At 40.9% G+C, this 23627-nt stretch overlaps 1 protein-coding gene across 2 annotated transcripts in view; it reads left to right on the top strand.

Moving 5' to 3' along the window:
* acsf2 (acyl-CoA synthetase family member 2) overlaps nt 1–21828 on the top strand; it is a 161077-nt gene extending 139249 nt beyond the window's left edge. For both annotated transcript variants that reach the window (XM_048555342.2, XM_048555343.2), the window contains 6 exons: nt 9550–9657; nt 11970–12121; nt 13399–13540; nt 17409–17519; nt 18662–18730; nt 20071–21828. In XM_048555342.2, the coding sequence (XP_048411299.1) occupies nt 9550–9657; nt 11970–12121; nt 13399–13540; nt 17409–17519; nt 18662–18730; nt 20071–20130 (642 nt within the window). In that variant the 3' untranslated portion in view covers nt 20131–21828. The remainder of the gene's footprint in view (nt 1–9549; nt 9658–11969; nt 12122–13398; nt 13541–17408; nt 17520–18661; nt 18731–20070) is intronic.
* Nucleotides 21829–23627: the final 1799 nt, after the last annotated feature.

Raw genomic sequence — 23627 nt, 5'->3', positions numbered from 1 at the left:
TATCTTCTCCCTAACTCCCCACCTACACTCACCTTTACTGGCTCCATCCTCACCTCTTTGACTTGTCTGTCTCCTCTCCACCTATCTTCTCCTCTATCCATCTTCTATCCGCCTCCCCCTTCTCCCTATTTATTTCAGAACCCCCTTCCCCTCCCCCATTTCTGATGAAGGGTCTAGGCCCGAAATGTCAGCTTTCCTGCTCCTAAGATGTTGCTTGGCCTGCTGTGTTCATAGCTCTACACCTTGTTATCTCAGGCTCTGATTAGTGAAGTTTTGCAAAGCGCAGTGTTGGCGCCTCAGCTAATTATCGTTGTATTTACTGTATTTTGATTATGGAATGAAATGGAAAAAGGACTGTTTTAAAACCAATAATTGTGATAGGAATGGCTGTACTTCTAAAAACAATTTCCTAAAAGTCACTCCTTTGTCTGTCCAACTGTCTTTCTCTCTCTTTGGGCTCTATCCTATCGTTTATTCTCTATCCCACCCACCTCCCTATTTTCTGCATATAAACTGACGTTTTCTCAGCCACCATCAGTTCTAAGGAAGGGCCACGTTAACTCTGTTTTCTCCTTCACAGATGCTGCCAGACCTGCTGAGCTTTTCCAGCAACTTTGTTTTTGTTTCTAAAAGTTGCTGTGTGCAGTGTTCACACTGCTTCTCTGTCCAAGTGGGGAGGGGGGAGGTATTTGTAGATGGCACACCACTGAAAGTGTGCAGAATGAAATTTGCTTGGCACCAAGTAATTGATTGGATTGTGCAATTGTGACCAGCCATAGATGCCAACATTTATTAGCCTGATGACAACTTTTTGTTTGTTTCTAGGGCAGCTGAGCAGCTTTTGGGTGCGAACGATACAGACAGAAACCTTCAACTACTGGAAGGGCAGTTCTCTGTAGTAAAAATACCTGAAGCCTGAAGCCAGCCAGTTATATTCTCCCTCTAGTTGCTGTAACTTCTTATCAGTAACTAAAAGACTTCGTAATTAGTGTGACAATCACCCTGTGCCCCCGTGAGAACTAAACATATCTGGAGAAGGGAGATTGAGGACCAGCAAGTCTGGCCAGCCGAAAGGAACATCTCAATGAGCTCTGTGGTGCAATTAATTGTGCTTCCCAAAATGTTTTGCTTCATTCATAAAACCAAAATTTTTTTGTCCGTGTATGTATGTCTGTATTTGTGTGTAGGTGTTTTAGGGGAGGGGAGGTTAAAGTTTGATCTAATAGAGCCTTGTGTTGATAGTTCATGACCATTTACTTGTGATTAGCATTTGCTTATTTGTAACAAATAACAGTTTTTGTTATTTACAAGAACATAATCAGTGTTTCTGTTAACTTAATTCCAATAAGTAGATAAATCAAGTACTTGCTATGATTAACATTTGTGGCAATCCTGGAAGTAGCAGGGCTTGAGAATCAGTGCACTTTCCCAGGTAGCTCATGACAGTATTGAATGGGGGAGCAGGCTTGATGGACCTGGTCGTCCACCAATGGGACAGTGGAGAGGATGCTTTACTCTGTACCTAAACCATGCTAAGATGATTAGACGCTGACAAATGCAACAACCTCCCTCTCTGATAGGTACGGCACCAGGCATGGGAAGCATTTCATCTCTGACTCCTGGTGTCAGGGCCTCCTATCCCACAATCAGTCAATTTTTATTTTGTTGTGGGTTCATATGTTTAACCAACCCTGGGTCACTGCAGGTTATATGAAAGCATGCCAGGAGCAGTACCAAGCACACTTAAAACAGAGGACAGCGAAGATTCAACACAAGATTGCATGGATGTTTATCGGCAGGAATAGTATGTTATAGATAGAACCATGAAACCCTTAAGCAGTGGATTTGATCAAAGCTCTGATGAGCTTCACAATCATTGAGAATCCATAAGATGCATTGCAGTAACTTATCAATGCTCCTTTACCACCTGGAAGGATAATGGCAACAAATGTATGGGAACACTACCATTTGCAAATTCCCCTCCAAGCCGTACACCATATAACTTGAAACTGTATCACAGTTCATTTACTGTTGCCTGGTCAATATTCTGGAACTTCGGCTATGGTTCTGTGGTGTACCTGCACAGAAGGACTGCAGTGGTTTAAGAAAGAGGCAAACCACATTTTTGAGTGCACGTAGATATGGACAAATAAATGCTGGCCTAGCCAGGGATGCCCACATCCCATGACCAAATAAAAATACAGAAACTTGAGGCTATCAGAAACCCGAGTTCCAAACTTGAATCAGAATTGTTCAAGAACAAGTAATAGACCTATCCATTCATAATGCAGATCTAATGCTTTTCATACTAATGCTTTATTTTGCTGGCTTTGAAGTTGAATGCTTGGCTCTTGTCAACCAATTCCCGAATAGTCTAATTGTCCTAGGTTTCAGCCGGACTTCTAAATTTTTACTTCACCTCCAAACTCTGAAATCTGTCTTCTCATCATTGGATTTTCAACAGCATTGTATTCATGTCTACTTCTTTAAGAATGTTCTACTGACAAATTTCTCTCCGATGTCAGGAGCCAAGCAGAGCAGCTTTGGCTTATGCAGTTGGGCTGTTCGGTAAACGTTTTCTGCAATTTTTCTTTCACCTGCAATAGCTGTTGCTTTCATTTTGCTGGTTCTTTGATCTATTCCAGTGACTAATGTCATTATGGCTTTAACTTTAAACCTCACTCTTGCCTTTTCTGGCTAGTCAAGACAATAATTTTCTTCAAGCATTCCTGCTGTCTGCTACGTCCCAGAGCATTCTGGATATTACATCTGGTATCCTAAACAGTCTGAAGGATCTGGGGCCAATATATCCCTGCTCATAACTGTGCAAATCTGTGATTACAGCTGCCAAATCTAACTTTGCTGAGACAAACAAAAGCACTATTTTCTGAGTCTGACAGACATTCGTTTTGATGTTGATTTAAAAGAATCTCATGACATTATGTCTTTGTGATATATTTAGTAAATTGCCTCTAAGGAAAGTTTTGCCTTTCTTACAGTTATCATTTCACTTTTAACTCTAGGGCTTGATCAGTTTGATAAAGACTCTCCCTCTGTTCTGTTTGATCGTCCTGGCTGGCATAAGGTTTTGTCCTCATTTGTTGCATTTTTATAGAGCTGTTTTAATCATTCACAAGAAGTGGGTGTCAGTGGCCCTCTCTAATTGCCTAGAGGGCAGTTAAGAGTCAACCACATTGCTGTGGGTTTACAGTCATAGCTTGGCCAGACCAGGTAATGACAGCAGCTTCCTTCCCTAAAAGCTGTTAATGAACCAGGTGCTTGCCACTCAAAACCACCTGGGCTAGGTGGCATCATCTCATTTGTTTGCCTGTTATTAGACTTCCAAAGCAACTGCTCTGCTCAGACCTCAGTCCCAGAGGAATCTTCCCTCTAGGTTGATGGCCATTTGGAGGGTCTGCTCATGTCGATCAGACCCATTGACTTCCTGTTTTGGAAGTCACTGCCGTGCACAGACCTTGAAGGTCCATGCAGAGACAACAAACGTTAGAGAGAACGTAGCTGAAGACATCAAGAGACTTTGTCAAGAACACACACGTGCAAAGTTGAAGTGTTGGGGACTGTGTACAGACCTCCAAACAACTCACTGAATTGACAATTCTGCCATCAGTGCAATTGGACATAACAGCCATCTCAGAGCTAACTGAGCTGGAGTGGCAGCAAGTAATGTTCAACCTGATGGGAACTTTCTATGAAGCAGCAAGATCCTCAAGATGCAATCCCCCATATTTGTCCCATTATATGCAGTCACTCACGTCTTTTATATTGCTCACTCTTGCAAGTGTGCTTGTGTCCAGAACATTTCTAAGAGCCACCCCCCTCACCCTGCTGACTGCTGCCAAATTTCCCTCACTTTTCTTTTCTCTAAAGTGACAGAAATTGCTGTTGATATTATCCCAAATTGTCTATCTGTAGTGGAGGCAATATGGGGGATGTTAGAAGAGATGGCAAAAGCTTATCTACAAGGGGGATATTAATAAAGATTTTAAAGGAAGGGTAATTAGGGTGAGAATTTCAGAGACCAGGACCTAATCAGCAGTTTTATTAATGATGCCAAGCAGGGTTGGGGTACATGAAATTCAAATTAGCTTCTGCAAGAGTCAGGAGCAAGAGTAAGAATGGCCTTCCATTCTGTGAATGTGTGATTATAATTCAAGATCATAAAAAGAGGATCAGGAGTAGGCCGCTCAGCCTGGCCTACCGTTTAGTAGGATCATGGCTGATCTGCTAGTGGTCTCAGTTCCACTCTTCTTTTTATTCATCAGTAGCCTTGATTCCTTTGAGTGGGTTGGTTTAGTTCAGTTGGCTGGACAGCTGGCGTGTGTTGCAGGGTGACACCAACAGCATGGGCTCAATTCACACATTCGCTCAGGCCACCGTTGAAGCAGTCTCCTTCTTAATTTCTTCCCTAACCTGAGTTGCAGTGATTTCCATGTTAAACCACTACGGGCATCATCTCTCTCGAATGAGAGAGCAGTGCTTTAGGACTGTGGTAACTTTACCTTTCTCCTGTTCCCTCATAGTTCTACATTTGTGTAACACAGCTTTTAATATATTCTATATCCACCTCTCTGCTGTTGTCTGTCAAGTAGAATTCCAAACACTGTTTGAAGTAACATGTTTAAGACAGCTACACAAGTGAAAGGAAGATACAGCAGGGGAGAGGTTACATGACAATGGCAAGCCAGCCAGTATAATACTGCAAGTCCTCTGTATCCGCAAATCACAAATTTTAAATTCATCAATCGCACCAGAAAAGTCACAACAAAAATTCCATATCCACGGGCAAATACCCCATATCTGCGATGTTTAACTTTTTTAATAATCTTTGCACTCGTGAATTTCATCATTCATTGGGGTTCTTAATAACGGAACCCTTGAGTATACGGAGGAATGGCTGTATGTACAATTGCGCCTTACAAAACCTTTTTCATAAAAAATAAGAAAAGTTACATGCACTATCATTTGCAGTTATAATTACTCAATACACAGTCATTAAATAAAACAACTATTTATGAACAAAACTGTGATAATTTTTGTCAGTCCCAGATTTTCCAGTCTTTGAACATGCATTTTATCCATTAACTATAAAGCATTCAGTTATTTTAATAAAGTGTGTGGGTTGTTGCCAGTTTGTCTGGTATCTGTTCATTCTTGGCATGATCTTCATTCCCTGGACAGTGTCTTTTTGTGGGGAATGTTTTATCGGAGCAAGATCTGTCTTTCAGATTAATATTACAGCTGGATTAATTACTTCTAAAGCATGTCAAACTGTGTTGCAGGTTTTCAGTTTGAGAAAAAGATACTTGCTCTTTTTTGCCCCAATACCACTGCACATCCTTAGCAGTGAGCTTGCATAGATTTTCACATTTGATAACAAATTAGACTAAAATCTTGCTTGGTAATTCATACATGAATCCAACAAATTGTTGCAACTCTTTTATATCTGTTAGCCATGGCATTTCTAGTATAGCTCTCACATGGATATGATCCAGGCAAAGTCCTTTCCCTGTCAGTACTTGACCTATGTGTTCAACTTCAGGCATCTCCAGTTGCATAATTTTCTTCATTTTTTATTCTTTCTACTTATTCTATCTTCTCCTCTGATTTTTATTATAACCACGTTTTCTGCTTTCACCATGCCCATTGAGTGGCCAAAAATAAAACTTATCCTCCCCATCAGATGCAATCCCCGAAATATGATTTATCTCCCTTGTTTTTCTTCACACTTTATAGGACCTCCTAGTCCTGAAGCCTCCGTTACTCATTCAAATTGGTCTTAAGGGCAACAGGAATTCTCCTTGACAGATGTCCCACATTCCCATCTATTTTGAGGTGATATCCACCAGGAAGACTTTCAAGACCCATAGCAAAGCCATTGCAATCTTTTAGGATCTGTCCAGAAGTTAATGACTTTGTGCCCTCTAAAACACGCAAATCTCTTCCAGCACATGCAAGATTACAAGACCAATCTTTAGACTTGCTTCAGCTGAGATGAGAGGATTTTGTTTCATCTCTACTATCTGGAATTCAAGACCATCATTCTTCCATTGTATCAGGCTATCAGCTTCATTGGTTCTCTTGGAATGTGTATCGTTTGAGCATATAGCCTCAATTTTACCTTTGAGGTTTTTATTTTTGAGTCACTATCTTGAGTTACTTTGCACAGTTAAATGAAGCTCATGCTGCTACATAAAGCTTCAATCTTTATCTGGCACTTTTATTTGATGCTGTCCTCTGCAGCCATCATTCAAACAATCGCAAACCATCTATCACCTTTAGATCTGACAATACCGCCCTGTTATATGGTGTAGAGTGATTTATCAGTATCGTCATCAGATATCTATCTAGCAGCCTTATTGGTATATTTGTTTTGCTTTTTTTAAGCTAAAGACTTACCTGGAAAGTGATTCAATGTCTTGCAGTTAGAGCACTGTTTGTCCCAAGTTGGGCATGCTCCACTTTTTTCTAATGAGATGTCCTTCACAAAAGGTACGCCCATTCTGCTGGCTTTGATTTTTCAGATGGCATTTCTGAAAATACTTTTTGCTTTTTCACAATATGTTCCCTGTTTGGCCTGGAATATCTTCAAGAAAATTGCAAAAGCTCAACTGTTCTTCCATTAATATGCTCTAGCTGATGGTTGACAATCTCAGAGATTCTGCACAGATTAGTAGTTTTCTTAAGAGTAAACTTCTCTTTTCTGACCAAACATGCTCTCACAGCAGGATCTCTTTTGAATAGGACCACTATAACTCTGATGAGTTTGTGGCTCAGTTATCCAAACTCCCAGGATTAAGTCAAATGTGTCAGTACCATCACACATTAATCAATGTCAAAAGGAATCTGCCATCACTTACCCTGAACCCTTAACTCTAATCGTCTTGCATTGCTTAAAATTGCTGCTTTTCGGTATGAAGATTGGAGAAAGCAGGAACGTAAGTTTGGAGGTCCAGGAGAAAAGTGAAACAGAGGTGACCAGAGAGATGGGTGACTGTGCAGAGAAAGATTATGTCTGATGGTGAACTTACATTGCAATTCCACAGATACACCTGTGGTTTGTTCATATTTCAATTTCAGTTCAGTCTGGGACTTATTGCAATGAGTTGCACTTTGAATAGAAGTGGAGAGGATAGAGGATGAATACCATATATAACTAATCCAGTGTGATACGAGGACCATGTATTGTTCCAACAGTAAAGCCAGATCTTTCGGTAGTGGGTGTGTCGTGAGTTGGTCTGTTCAATGTTGAGCTTTGATCTCTAGTTCTGCGTAATGTGAGCAATGCAGTGAAATGTTATCTTTGGAAGGGGACTTCTATACAATTTCTGTGAATGGGAATGATTTATTGGAATGTTTTGCTTGGATTCGATAAGATTTCTGCAGACTCTGGGCAATGATGGTGGCATTGGGGATCAGTGGTTGAAGCAAGTTACAGCTGCTGTTTGTTGAAATTGATTCACATCCCAATATATGGTAGAAGTGATGGAGTGTGGATCCTGTGCCTGCTGCCTGTGTGATCCATACCACAAGCATTTATTGTGTTATGCTTGGTACCCAGAAGCTCTGGAGCTCATTGAAAATTCTGCTGCCTATGTTGTAAATCACACCCTGTTTTACTCACCGTTGGCCATGTGCTTGTGAACTTACAGTAGCTCCCAACCCAGCAGCATCATGATTTTAACTGTTTGCCCTTGTTTACACATCTGTCCTTGGCCCCCATCTTTGTAAATACCTCCATCCCCTGAGATCGCTTATGGTCTTCCAATTCTGGCATCTTGCACATCTGGATTTTCATCTCTCTACTGTTGTCTGTCTTTGCACAGGTCCTACTTATGGAGTTTCCTCCCTCTGCCTATCATAGAGTCATACAGCACAGAAGCAGATCTTTTGGTCTAATCAGTCCATGCTGACCATAATCCCAAAGTAAACTAGCCCCACCTGTCTGTGCTTGGACCATATCACTCAAAAAATTTCTTATTCATGTGCATATTCAAATGTCTTTTACATGTTGTAACTGTACCCACTCTTTGTGTAAAAAATTTGCCCCTTCTGTATTTTTTAAATGTTTGTCCTGTCACCTTAAAAATCTGCCCCCAGTCTTGAAATCCCCCGCCTGTAGGAAAACACACGTGCCATTCATCTCATCTATACCTCTCATTATTTTATAAATCTCTATGAGGTCATCTCTCAACCTCCTATGCTCTAGTGAACAAAGCCCCAGCTATTCCAGCATCTTCTTATAACTCAAAACCTCCATTCCTGGCAGCGTCCTGGTAAATCTCTTCTGAACTGTCCCCGGCTTAATAATATCCTTCTTATAACAGAGTCCAGAGCCAGACAATAAGTCTGAACAGCAACTTTCATTTATCCGTAGAGATGTAGTAAAACATCCAAAGACACTTTACAGAGAGCATTATCAAGCAAAATTTGAGACTGAGCCACAAGGGGAGATATTAGGATGGGCGGCCAAACTCTAACCAAAGAAGTGATTTGTAAGGAACATGTCAAAGCAGGACAGAGTAGAGAGGCAAAAGGTTTAAAGAGAATTTCAGATTTTAAGGCCTAGACAGCTGAAGACAAAGTGATCAACAGTGGAGCAAAGAAAATTAGGATGATAAATAGAAATTGTTGGATAAAATCAGCAGGCCTGGCAGCGTCTGTGTAGAGGAACCAGAGTTAACGTTTCAGGTCCAGTTACTCTTCCTCAGAACTGATTTTAGCAAAGAAGCTGTTGATGTATATGCTAAAGAAGGGGTGGGGGAAGGGGAAAGGATTAAATGATAGAGCCCAGAGAGAAAGAGAAACCATTAGGTAGACAAAGTGTTAAGTGATGGTCAATTTGGGAATATGAATAGCTGATAAAGAGGCTCACAATGGTTTGTATGTGGTAACGGCCCATGTGATGACAAGGCCTGGTGTGTGGGGTTGGGGTGAGGACATGGAAGAAGGTGCTCAGGCTCTAAAATTATTGAATTCAATATTGAGCCCAGCAGGCTGCAAGGTTCTCAAGTAGAAGATGAGGCATTATTCTTCCAGCTTGCACTGAGCTTTGCTGGAACACTGTAGAGTGCACGAGACAGGGATTTTGGCCAGGGAACACCGTAGCGTGCTGATGTGCCAGGCAACTGGAAGTTCTGGATTTTTCCGGAGAGAAAGTAGATGTAAATCATAGTAAATCATTGCTTGGCCTGGAAGGTGCATCTGGGGCCTTGGATAGTGAGAAGGCAGGAAGTAAACGGCCAGGTGTGAATCCTTCTGCATTTGTAGGGCAAGGTCCCATGGGGATGTGGGGAGATGATAGGATTGGTGGAAGAGTGGACCAGCGTGAGTATTGGTGGCCAGATGGCGTCAGAGATGTTTGGGACACTATGAATTTGGAGTCACTGTGCTCTTTTGTCAATAGCGTCAAACGTACACACCCTCCCCCTCATTTTCTTTCTCCATTTTCTTTCTCCATCATTCCCAACAGCTTCGTCAATAGAAAAATGGTTCTGCTGACTCTGAATAATAATAACTTTCTTTTATCAGGGAGCATATGGTACAACAGAAAACAGCCCAGTCACATTCCAAGGATTCCCAATGGATGAAATGACACGGAAACTAGAGACAGTTGGATATGTTGCCCCTCACATCGAGGTAAGAAGGTAGTAGTTTAATTAGCTCCTGATGACTGTATGTAAGGTTGGCATAGCTTCACTTCTTCCTTCTCGATATCTCCCTCTCTATTCTCATCCTTGACCTCATTTTTTCCCTCCTCCCCTTCTCTCCTTCTACTGTTTATTTGTGTTTTTATTCCTTCTCCTCTCTTTTCCCCTCTATTTCTCTCTCATCTCATTTTCTCTTACTCTTTACCTCTTCTTGCACTTCCTTTTATCACCATTTCATTCCTCTGTTTCTATTCCCTACTCTTCCCTTTTCTTAGTCCTTCCTTCTTTCTCTCCTTTTCTGTCTTTTATTTCTCTCCTAGCTTTCTATTACTTTCTGTCTGTGTATCGCTTTATCACTGCTTAGTGACTGGTTTTGTATTGTACCTGAAAACTGTGCTCACAGCCTGGATGAAATCTATTTCTGTAGCTCTTGGTTGTAAGTGAGTCATTTGCCTGGTTCTCCCACTACTGAGAAGCTGAGTTCTGCTTTGGAACAGTACCATAGTTACTGCTAGCCGTAACTTGCCTCGCTAGGGATCATGTTAGGTCAAATGTTGCATAATGCAAAGTCTTCCTGGTTTGTCTGATTGATATCAACCCTGTGCCAAATATCATTTCTCACCAAATGGCCAATTGCTTGCAGAAGTTTCAAAGGCTAGTGCTAATAATTACATTTGCCATCTCTGCTTGGATAGATTTTGTCACATGATATTCCTCCTACAACCACCCCATCCCATGAATCAATCATTGGTCATCCGGCATGCCATGAGGAAACCTATATTTTGGAGGACTTCTTTTGTCTCTGTTTGTTTTGAGAAACTGACTTTGTGCCTGTGGAAATGATAATTGGCTTAACTAAAGATTGTAACATTTAAGGCATAAAATACACTCGATTCTGATGAGGAACAGGGGGCATAAAATAGGCCAATTCAGTGGTCAGTGAGGGGGTTGGCTCGGTGGGGAGAGACTAAAGTCAAGTTGGCACCGTCACAACTAAAATGTTGCTATTAGCTCAAAATCATTGAGTTTCGGGGTTATGGAAGGCCTGGAGGAGCATTTGTTCAGTGCAACTAGGGATACTGGGGCTTGAGGAAACCCAGAAGTGGTTCTTAGCAGCAGTGTGGCTGCTACGGAGATCATTCTTGTGTTTAGATGCTGAAATATTATCTGACCATCACAGGAGGACTCTATATAGTATGTCAGTTAAACTTGAAAAGAAGGTCAAAGAAAGCTGAATTTTGAAGCAGATTTGAAAGAGATCTGGATTATATTACGATTGTACATCTCAGTATCCTTTTAGGGTGAGGATTGTACTTGTGAAACTTAGGTGGAGTTAACATGTGTCAGCTGGAGATCCAAACTATTTCAGGGAAGTCCTGGAAACGTAATGATCCACTCAGAGCAGCTGAAAAGTTTGGATTTGCCAGTGTTTAAATGTTAGTCAACAGCCCTGTGAATCCAGTGGAAGTGATTGAGTATCTGAGAGGTGAACAGCCATTGTACCTGAGTTACAGAAACTTTTGAGGGAAATCAAAAGCTGTATCCTCAATGGAGGGGAACTGAAATCCTTCACAAGGAAGACACAGCATTGGCGATTTTTTTGTGACTTAGTATTGTCTGGTGTCTGAGTGGGTGCTCAAAATTTGAGGAACTTGTTTTTGTTATGTCAACTATTTGATAAGCAGTTTTTAGTATGTACAGCCTAAGCTGGCCTGTTAACGCATATTTACCTTATGTTTATTCTTGATGTGAGAGCATGATAAGTAAAATTGACTGTTTGTTTTATTAAGCTGTGTATATCAAAATTTATTCTCTCAGTAAGCAACTGGGAGTTCAAATTTTGCTGAATTAAACAGTAAAGGTTAATTGTTTTTAACCTTATTGGAACAAATTTTGAGACCTCGTCTGGGACTATAATAAAACTTGGAGAGCCGATATGGGATCATAACACAAACTCCACAAATTCTGCCTTCCCAGGCCAATAAGAAAGCAACCTCTCTCAGTCAAACACATTTCATTCCAAGTTCTATCTTTTAATAGCTACTAAGCAAAAAGTATTTCAAGAAAAGGAAAATAAATGATTTTTCAAATATTATTTTGAATTCCTTCTTCAATTGTTCACATTTGTGTCTGAGATTAGTCCTCAATTTCTGAAGCAGCTTGTCCAATTCCTGGAGGATTGGCACCTCAAGAATTAGCCAATATATTTAGAACATGGGCAAACAGAGTGATTCATTAGAGCATGATTGCAACATACAGCTCCTCCAGCCCTACCTCATGGCATTTTAATCTGTGTTACAGGCCAAGGTTGTGCATCTCCAAACTGAGGAACTCCTTCCTTTGAACACAGCAGGAGAGCTGTGGATCCGTGGATACACTGTTATGTTGGGATACTGGGATGAACCAGAAAAGACAAAGGAATGTATCACACCAGGGGGCTGGTACAAAACAGGGTGAGTCAACTTTCCCTGGCTTGTAAGTTATGAGGGAGCCTGGATAACTAATCAAACTAATCAACACGCAATGTTACAGGGCCAATCAGGCTACAGGCAAAGTAAGAACCCATATTTTTACATTTGTGCATGCAACTGAGATATGGGAAACGGTGAGCAAGTCTGTGCGCAGTCTTTTTCTTTAAAGTAAACTTGCGTGTGTACGCACTCATCATTATTGTAAGTTCCAGAGATTGAAACACTGTCATTTATGATATTATTCAAGCTCCTCATTTAGATTCCAGTTTGTAACTTGGTGCCAAATACTTGTTGATCTTTGGTTATCCATCAATTCGGTTATTGTCATTTCCCTCTGCCCTCTTTCCTTGATGGAGTCATCGATCTCATATTAATAGGGTGGTGAAATGGGCAAATGGGACTCATGCCTTTATCAGTCGAGGCATAGATTGCAAAAGCTGGGAAGTCATGTGGGAATTGCGTAGAACTTTGGTGAGATCAAAGTGAGAGTATTATGTGTGGTTCTGGTCACCACATCACAGGAACGTTGTGATTACATTGGAGGGGGTGCAGAGGAGATTTACTAGAATGCTGCCTGAGATGGAAAATTTAAGAGATGAGGAAACGTTGTTTCCCTTGGAGCAGAGAAAAATTGAGGTGTACAAGATTTTGAGGGGTATAGACAGAGTGGATAAGGAGCAGCTGCTGTCCTTAGTTGAAGGGTCAATCGTGAGGAGACATGCTTTCATGGTGAGGGACAAGAGGATTAGGGCGGATGTGAGGAAGAACCCTTTTACCCAGAGGGTAGTGCCATTCTGAAATGCATTGCCTAGGAGGGTGGTAGAGGTGAGTTGCTTCACATCCTTTAAAAAGTACCTGGCTGAGCACTTGGCACATCATAACATTCAAGGCTGCGGATGGCAAGTGCTGGCAAATGGGATTAGGTTGAAGGCCAGGTGCCTCTGATGTGTTGGTGCAGACTCAATGGGCCAAAGGGCCTCTTCTGCACTAAATGACTCTATTGGGAGGTGCCTTTGGGGTGCTGAAGTCAGTTGCAGCATTCGTTCACTCACCATGGCTGAGAACCTTTAACTGAAGCCTGGCAAAATTGAGATATCAAGTTCCATACAACTGAAACACACATTGACTTTACCAAGAGAAGGCCAATATCCTCCACTTTCCTGTATTTCATTGCTTCACAGAAAGCCAGCAATTAAACTGATGATCTCAGGTAAACTTTGCAGAAATGCAGTGTTAATTACTTGGTCCTGCACTTCCAGCGATATTGCCAAACTTGATGCGTATGGTTACTGTCGGATTGTTGGCCGATGTAAAGACATGGTTATCCGTGGAGGAGAAAACATTTATCCAGCAGAAATAGAAGCATTTCTGCATACACATCCAAAAATACATGAAGTCCAGGTAAGTGAGACCAAAGTCCAGGTAAGTGACTTAAACTATGGTTTATACCAGTGGATTACAGTATATTCGCTGGGTGTAACTGGAGTGGGTTGGTAAAGGAGAGGTCACAGCTGGCCTCTTCAAATTTTCTGAAATTCATATAGACTTCTAGAAGTCACTGAATAAGACCCCTTATACAGACTATTAACTAAAGTTGAAGCTTGTGGAACTGAAGGTTAACTATTGACTTGATCAGAAAATTGGCTAAATGTGAGGAAAAGGGAGTAGGCAGAATGGGGTGGCATTTTTGTAGGCAGCTTGAATTCCATTAGGATCTATGGTAGTGCCTCAATTATTTATCTTGTTCATTGATGATTTAAACAAAGATTTTGAAAGATCACACCTCTAAATTTGTCAATTACTCAAAGACAAGCAACACTGTAAACCACCTAGATTGAACCATAAGGAGAGAAAATGCATATTTAATAAATGGTGAAAGACTAGAAACAGCGGAGAAGCAGAAAATTTGAGGTGCGGAAGTAGTGATGGTGGCAAGATACATAGATCATGAAAATGTCATCAGTAGGTACAATTATGATTAAAACGCTTGATAAAATACTAACTCCATGCCTAGACGACGAGATTACCAGGCATTAGGAATTCGTACTTAAACCATACAAAACCCTTCTTAGCTCTTATCTGGAGTCTTATGCACAATGCTGGGATGCCGAAAGGACATATTGACCTTTGACTGATAACTGACCTCTCAAATTTAACTTATGAGGAGAAATCACACAATCTATGGAATCATAGAATTATTGCAGCATGGAAAGAGGCCTTTCAGCCTATTGTGTCAGTTCTGGTTCTTTACAAGAGCAACTCAATTAGTGACACTTCCACATCCTTTCTCCAGCGCTCTGCAATATGTTTTTCTCTTCACATAATCAGCCAATCCTCTTTTGAAGCCACAATTTCACCTGCCTCCATCACAATTTTAGGAATCACATTCAAAATCCTAATCACCCTCTGTCTGTAAAGGTAAATCTCATGACGCCATTCTTTTTGCTGATCACCTTAACTTCTTTCTCTTTGCCGATCAGTCTGACTCACCCCTCATGGATGTCCTTTCTTTTCTACTCCACAATATCTTCTTAATCAGTACTGTTACCCCACCTCTCTTTTTCCCTTCACAATATGCGTGAGCAGTTTGTACTCTTGTACAAGTCAATTATTTTAATTCACGAGACATATTGATGAAACTTCCTGGGCTTACATTTGTGCATTCTACTCAACCCCTTTTCATTCCTTGAAGCTCTTCTTAACCTGCTGCTATCTAATATGGTATAACTTCCTTCTTGAGTAGTACTCAGCTTATGTGCCTTAATTTTTCTTTTCTGTTTCTATATGTTGGTGTCCATTCTCCTGCAAATTAAGTTTAAATTCTCCTAAAACATCCTTGTCATTTTGAGGAGCAACTTATACCTTTTGAATAGTTGCCTCTTGCCTCAGAACTGGTCCCAGAATCTGAAACCTGTCCTCCTATACCATGTTTCAAGCCATGTATTGATCGTTACTATTTTCTTTTTCCACTCTCGTTTGTATGTGGTACTGCTAAGACCAGTAAAATTGATGAATGAAAATACTGATCCTCAAAATGGAGGTCTAGTATGACTAGTGCACTCATTAACAAGTAACGTTTTTTTTAAACTGGCTTTTCCCTCAGGGTTTGAGGGCTTACTTTTTACCTGCCTCCTCACCTCCTCAAAGTCTGATCAAAGAAACTCAACACATGTTCTCTTTTTATTGTTGTTACTGGCCTGTGCCATTATCTTCCAGCTTACTCCCTACTCTCTGCAGTATATTTTGACAGAAACTCCCAAACAGTGTATGATTTACAAGCAACATCTCTGCTGCATGTTCATGCCCTTGTTGTAGCTATGTCAAAATCTGAATGGAAAGTCTAACTTCATTTTAGAGAAAGATCAACTTTTAAGATTTTCACATATTAAATTTTTCAAGTTTAGTATGCTGTAAAATCAGCTCCCCAGAGAATTGGACCGTGTTATGTAGAGTGTTTAGTGATCTGTGTTGTACCTGTTCTGAGTGTGTTTCATTGGAAACTGCACTTTCTTGTAGGATTTATTTTTATTCTTTCATGGGAATTGGCCTTTACTGGCAGGGCTACCAATTATTGCCCATCTCTGGTTGCCCAACAGAAGTGTTTTTAGAGCTGCACTCACAGAATGCCCACAATGTGTAAACAAGCCATTCAGCCCAACAAGTCCACACCAACCCTCCAAAGAGCATCCTACCCAGACCCTTCCCCCTACCCTTCCTTATAACCTTGTATTTCCCATGGCTATTGCACCTAACCTAGAAATCCCTGAACACAATGGGAAATTTAGCATGGCCAACCCACATAGCTTGCACATCTGTTGGACGTAACGGGAGCACCCAGCAGAAACCAATGCAGACATGGGGAGAATGTGCAAATTCCATACAGACAGTTGTCTGTGGTTGGAATTGAACCCAAGTTAAGCTCACTATGAGGCAGCAGTGCTAACCACTGTGCCATTGTGTTGCCCTCATCCAGGCAAGTAGGAAGTATTCTGTCACACTCCTGATTTGTGCCTTGTAGATAGTAGTCACACTTTGGGGCGTTAGGAGTTGAATTGATGCAAGATTCCTAGCCTCTGACCTGGTGTTGTAGCCATAGTATTTATACAGCTGGTCAATGCTTACTCCCAGGATGTTGATACTGGAGCATTCAGTGATAATGCTGCCACTAAATCTCAACTGATGATACATAGATTCTCTCTTGTTGGAAGTGGTCATTGCCTGGGACTGTTTGGCACAAATATTATGTGTAACTTGTTAGCTCAAATCTGGATGTCCTTCAGGTCTTGCTGCATTTTTGCCTGGACTGCTTCAATATCTGAAGAGCCATTAGTGGTGTTGAAATTTATGCAATCATCAGCAACAATCCCCACTTCAGACGTAATGATGTAGGGAAGGCCATTGATGAAGCAGCTGAAGATGGTTGAGCCTCGGACACTACCCGAGAAACTTCTATAGAGATGTCCTGGAGCAGAGATGACTGACCGCCAAACATTGCAGCCATCTTCCCATGTATCAGCTACAACTCCAGCCAACAGAGAGTTTGCCCCTTGATTTGCACTGACTCCAGTTTAGGTAGGATGCCTCTCAATCAAATGCATCCTTGGTGTCAAAGGCAGTAACTCTCACCTCACCTCATGAATTCGGCTCTTTTATCCATCTTTAGACCAAAGTGTGAAGAGGTCAGAAGTTTAGTGGCCCTGGTGGAACCCAACCTGAGTGTCAGTGAGCAGGTTATTGCTAATGACATCTGATATATGCTTTCTTTTTGCCTTATCCTACTCTATTCTCTTTGACATCCGTGTCTGTGATCAGACTCATTCTCCTAGTGGGAACAAGCTGTTCTGAACACTGAACATCTCCCAATACTTTGACACTGATTTGCCGTTAACTTACAGTTTCAAGTCCATTTTTGCTCAATAACGTCTGAGGTTAGTTGAATTGGCGTTTCCCCCGTTTAGACATTTTAAATTTTTTTGATCTTTATCTTTTTTCATAACTTCTTTAAACCAAACTGAGTTATGATTGTTTCCACAAAAATGTTTCCCACTGATTCCCCTTCCAACCACTTAGATTAATTCCCAAAATCTAAGTTCAGAACCTCACTGTTTCTTGTTGAGGTTGCAATGTATAAATTAAAAACCTCTCCTTACATTTTAAGAATTCTTCTAGCTCAATAAATGAGTCTGCAACAGGGTGTAGTGTGCGATGGTGGGACGGAGGGAGTGGCTGTGTCTGTTTGGTGGTATTTAACTCTATTTTCTGATGGCAGGTAGTTGGAGTGCATGATGACAAGATGGGCGAAGAACTCTGTGCCTGTGTGAAAGTCCACGATGGAATGGAATGCACAGTTGAGGAGGTTAAAACGTACTGTAAGGGACAGGTAAGTGCTTTTGTGGATCATACTTATATATAGTTAACAATAAGATTAATAAGAAAGAGTCCTCTTTACAATGGACATAGAGAGTCATTAGAATACATTTTATTAGTCAGAGTGGTGAGCATTTGGGGCAAAGTGTTGAAGAATAAATTCAGCCCATTTTGGTGAGAAATGTCCTTGCACAGGGAAACTTCCTCGTGATTATGCCAGAGGCAAGAAGAGGCCTCAAGAAGGAAATCTGTCCTCCTCTGGCAGGATGTCATTTAGACTCGCTAATGGCATGAATGGGAGTCACACAACTTTCTTGTGGCTCCCACAGGGTGCCCGGCAAATTCTGCCAGGTCAGGATAGAAATAAGGAGAAATTTCTTCACCAGATAATGGTGGGCCTACGAAATTCACTCATAAGGTAGTTGAGGCCAAAACATTATGTGTTTCAGGAAGGAGTTAGATGTAGCTCTTGTGGCTAAAGGAATCAAGTAAAATGGGGCAAGGGTGGAATTAATGTATTGAGCTAAATGACCAGCCAGCCGAATGGCAATGCAGACTCAAGGGGTCGAATAGCCAACTCTTCCTCTTATCTTCTGTTTGTATGTATATACAGTTAAGCCTCCTCAGCAGAAGATTTGCACATTTCCCAGCATTCTGCAACTGGTAGGTGTTACCCATGTCAGGGACTTTAACTTCTACGCATTGTATCTGGCCATTGAAATGAAAAAATAGGGGATCAAGATTGCCCTGAATTCAAGATTCTCTCATTGATGTTCCCAGTCAGTAAGATAGTAATGGGTATGAGTCTCAGGGAAATTTATCATGTCTTTCAAATTTGCAAAGTAGCTGCATCGTGGTGATATTAGAAGCCACCACCTCAGAAAAGTTCAGCATGGCTTGAGATCACATTCTATTCTTTCAGACTGGGTTGCAAATCACTAAATAGTTCTGTTGGTACTCCAAATGGTCAGCATTGATCTACCAAAGATACAACAGGGACTTGAGACGGAAGTGAATAAAATAGGCTGAGAAGGACAGGAAGGTTTCACTGATTCTTCATAGTCCACCATCACCGTATAATTTGGACTTGAGGGAGATGCGAGAGGAAAAACTGAAGCAGTATTTTGAAACTGTCAATTTCTTTGTTCCTAACAGATCTCCCATTTCAAGATCCCACGGTACATGGTATTTGTTAATGATTTCCCTCGGACTGCTAGTGGGAAGGTACGTACAGTAGCAGTAAACCTGAAAAGACTCTTCATTTCTGATAACTGAAAATGTAAAGTAAAAATATTTCTGCATCACCGTCTGGACATAGAGAACATTCACACGTGCTCTGACTGCTATAATCAATGTGGGAGTTCCAAGGCTGATGCTGCAATTGGATTCCATAATGTTCTAGTGGATGAAACTAATGGGTATTGCATTTGCTATTGAGTGAGGTTTTCGCTCAGAGCTAGTATTTTCATCCCTGAAGTAGAAGGTGAAGAGTCTGTACTGACCTCTGAGTGAACACTGGACAATGGTCATTGAAACCTGAATTGACATTCAGTGGGGTATTGAGTCCAATTGGTGTAGGTACACCTCCTTACTTTGCCATTTTAAGGGGGTTGACTGCATATTTCAAATAGCGTGCCTTGAGGGAAGGCATTTCTCAAGGACAGGAACAGGAAATCAGCTCAAGACATAGTTTTAGAACCTCATACATCAAACTTGTATTTGAAACTTTCTTGGAAGCAAAGTAGAACAGATGGATATTTGTAATAGCTCAGACTGTGAGTAATTGAACTGGCCCAAGTTTGATCATCTCAACTGAATTAGCTGATCTTCACCAAGTTGGTAGAAGATGACATGTATTACAGTTAGTTTCAGTGTTCACCCCAGTGATCACTGCTACCCTTTGTTATAGACTTACCACACCCCCAACAAGAATTCATACTTGAAAAAACTCTGTTGGATACAGTGCTCAAAATCCAACACACTGTTCTACTCTAACAGGCCCAGCACTCAAAACCCAATGCATTGTCCCAATCACTAGATCGAGTGCTCAAAACCTAACCCACTGTCCTATCCTGAGAGACCCAGTGCTCAACACCCAAAAACTGTCCCACTATGAGAGACCCAGTGCTCAATACCGAAAAATTGTCCCACTATGAGAGATCCAGTGCTCAAAACCTAACCCACTGTCCCCCTCTGAGAGACCCAGAGACCCAATGCTCAAAACCAAGACATTGTCCCACTGCAAAAGACCCAAAGCTCAAAACTCAACATATTGTCGCATTCTGAGGGACCCAGTGCTGAATACCCAACTCATTGTCCCGTTCTATCAAAGGGACTTGAGCCATGCTGAGAGGATTGGGCCAAAGTGAGATTGAGGGAAATGGGGAGAAAATTGTGAGGTGGTTTTGGTTAAGGGGACAAGATAGTTGGATGGATTGGGGATTGTACATAGAAAGTAGCTGGGTATGATTGATTCTTGGAAAGTAATGTTCTGGTGAGGTTCAATCGACCTTATCCTGTCTTGAAAATACCTTGTTTAAATTATTTGTTTTGTGTTCTTACAGATTCAAAAATTCATACTGAAAGAGCAAATGGAAGTACAACTGGGACTTGGGTCTAAGTAAAAAAAGTCACATCGTTGTCACAGAGGGAAATATCAGGACTCCTTTCATGCCCAAAATCTTTTGATTATACTGTCCTATAATAGTGCCCTACCATAGATGATCCTCCCTTATGTAAACTATACCCTTTTATCGGCTCCATTCTATCATGGCTTCTACTCAAAATACTTAATCCACGTGTAAAGGTCATATAAACTGTTCACAATGTCCAAATTAGATCAAATATAACACATTCCAGCATTGTATGATGTGCAATATTCTATTCTTGGCCTGTCATCTTCTACAGTGTCCCTCCTATACCCCTATATAATGTTATTTGAACCTCTCCATCATTACATCAGAATGTTGAGGCAATGTTTGGATAAAACAACTCAAAAGTCCTTGACAATGAGGAAGAGCTTTGACTTCCGTCAGAATAACAGTGGAAAGGAGGAATAAAGATGGTGCAGTTGAATTCTATTCTGGGACACAGTTGCGTGGAATACCGGCTATCATCCTTTGCATTGGTATAATGTTAACAAAACCTCCTGCGGGTGTGATAAGCGTTAACAGTAAAGATACTGTTTTATCAGCACAGCTCTAGTTTAGTCTCAGCTCTGTGTCTGCTGTCCCTTCATTTATCCTCTTCTGCTGCTTCAGGGATGAATTGATCATTTAATGCCTGGTCTGAAGGAAAAGTTTAATTCTGTATCGATATCCTATGTGCTTACAGCAATATTATTTTATAATACTCATACTTCCTGCATTATTCATATACTGCAACTCAGTGAGACTGCATTCTTTCTCCCTCAGGCACTGTCCATTTGATTGCGGTGTGCCTGTCCTCGTTCTTAGACCAGTGTTTTATTTAGTTGCTGTGGTAAAACACATTTGCCCTTGGCAAGAATCAGGGCCCCTGAAGGTCTCATCCTGTTGGCTCTGGGGCCTCGATCCCTACAATTGTTTGGGACAATTGCCACGGCCTACTGATATGAGTCACTGCAAGTGGTGACTCCAAGACCAAGGTGGGAAACAAGGAAGCATCCTCCCATCAGTGCAACCAGTTTTGACAGAAATACCCCAACTACTTTCCCAAAGAAGTGATTCAAACCAAATTTACAATCAAAGAAGGATCCAGACCCAAAACTATAGCTTTTCAGCTCCTCTGTTCTACATCCTGTTGCCTCAGATTCTCCAGCATCAGCAGTTCCTACTATCTCTGAATCAGATTTACAATCCATACGTTTGTAGAATTTGATTGGACATTGTTCTGTAATTCCCTGCTTTTGTTCATTAAAACTATGAACATTAATCTGGGACATATATAATCTGGTTTTAATCACTCACCCCTACAGTTGCCTGTAAAAATTGATTGTTGTAGTTTGGCAAATATTCACCTTGAATTATGTGGTTGAACAAGTTTAAACAGCTGTTTCTGTTCCTGTGTAACATAAAAATGGAACATTTGAATGACACTGCTCTGATGGACATCTTAACAACAGTGCCTTAATTTCGTTAATAGTCCATTGTTATTCTTCAACAGAAGGTACCAAATGTTCCTCAGCGCTACTTCAAAAGTAGGAACAGAACTTGGTATCAATTTCCATTCTTGTAAAATGAAAATGAGCCCTAGCTGCTCATCACATTATGAGGCAATGTAATGGTTGCAAACTGATGCCGGTCAGCATTCTGCCTAAACATAAACTCATTATATGAAAATAAGTGTTCTATGTTTGTAGTGCCTTTTATTTGCTTAGGATAACTCAAAGCTCTTCATTACCAATGGTGTACTTTTGAAGGCAATAGAATACATAGAATTTTCATAGAACTCCTGCAGTATAGAAGCAGGCCATTCGGCCCATTGACTTCACACTGACCCGCTGAAGAGTATCCCATCCACCTACCCCTGTATCCCTGAATTTCCCAGGGCTAATTTACCCAGCCTGCACATCCTGGAAACTATGGGCAATTTAACATGGCCAATCTACCTAACCTGCACACCTTTGGACTGTGGGAGGAAACTGGAGCACTGGAGAAAACTCATGCTGACACAGGGAGAATGTGCAAACTCCACCCAGATAGTTGCCCAAGACTAGAATCAGACCCAGGTCCCTGCAGCTGTGAGCCGCCATGCCACCCACTGTTGTTGAATGCAGCAGCTAATTTGCATACAGCAAACTCCCATAAATAGTACCGAGACGCAAGCAAATGCAAAATACTCTATTGTTGGAAATTCAAAATAAAATCAACAAATGTTTGAAATACTTAATAATCTGGCAATGTCTATGTAGAGAAACAGAGTTAATAGTACAGGTTGATGGCACTTTAGCAGCATTGTGAGATAAACACGATTTAATTTTCTTTCATCTTAATTCATGGCAAATCATTGCACAAGATATGGGGAAGAATGCACCTGCTATTCTTCAGATAGAGTCATGGCATTTTTTACATTTACTTAGTTTAATGGTTCATCCAATAGTTGCATCTTAGACAGTGCAGCCACTGTTTACTGAAGACCGTCCAACAGTGCGACGGTCTCCAAATAGAGACCCTGCGAAATTACCATGGTCCCTCTGTACTGCCCAATGACAATGCAGCATTTCCTCAGTACTGTACTGCATAGACAGTCCAACCTATATGACACAGCCAGCACTGAAGTAACATGCACCAGTAACTTGATGTAAATCTCCATTGTTTGGACATTCAGGCTTATACAACATAACTTATGTCTTGTGTGACCTTTAAAAGCGTCAAAAGTTGGTAAGTTGTTGTATTGCAACCATTTACACGCAACAAGATCTGAAAAATTGTAGCCACACCAATAAAAAGTTGGTCTGTTTTTATTTGGTTGTTCAGGATTTGTGAGCCAATCTTTGACCAGCTGCCTGAAATATTATACCACACTATTTGCCCAGTTACTGAGCCACGTCCTGGTGTCTATGTATAGCCCATAGCCTGTTGATTCACCAATGGAGCCAATGATGCATCAGGAAAATGTGTGTCATTCAATGGAAACTCACTTACTGTCACACCAGGCATTTTACCATAAATTTTAAATGAGTACAGCGTAGAAAACATTTGCAAAAGTAATAGCTTTTGACTATTATTCCAGTCAACTGATACTAATCGTAAAACTCAACATTTTCACAATTTCCTTACCAAATCTAATAAACTCAGACAGAATAACTCTGAAATTTAAAGATATTTTCATTTTATCATATTGGGTGTACTTGGTCTTATTTGTAACAAATGCTTGGGAGTATGGTTCAATTGATGCTAAAGCTGCATTTCTAGGACAAAAGGGTTTATTAAGATGGGAAAATAAAGTATGAGAGTAAGCTTGTGGAGAATATACAAACTGAGTGCAAAAAGCTTCTATAGGTATAGGAGAGTAAAAAGATTAGTGAAGAGAATAAAGATTAGTCAATTAATAAACTCTTTTATGGTTAGAAACGGGAAGTTACAGTGGGAATAAAGAGATAGCAGATCAATTAAGTACATACTTTTGGTTCAATCTTTCC

This window comes from Stegostoma tigrinum, chromosome 22, assembly GCF_030684315.1.
Source record: "Stegostoma tigrinum isolate sSteTig4 chromosome 22, sSteTig4.hap1, whole genome shotgun sequence".
NCBI lineage: Eukaryota > Metazoa > Chordata > Chondrichthyes > Orectolobiformes > Stegostomatidae > Stegostoma > Stegostoma tigrinum.
Note: the sequence above shows the minus strand (reverse complement) of the source record. Positions and strands in the feature narration are given on the sequence as shown.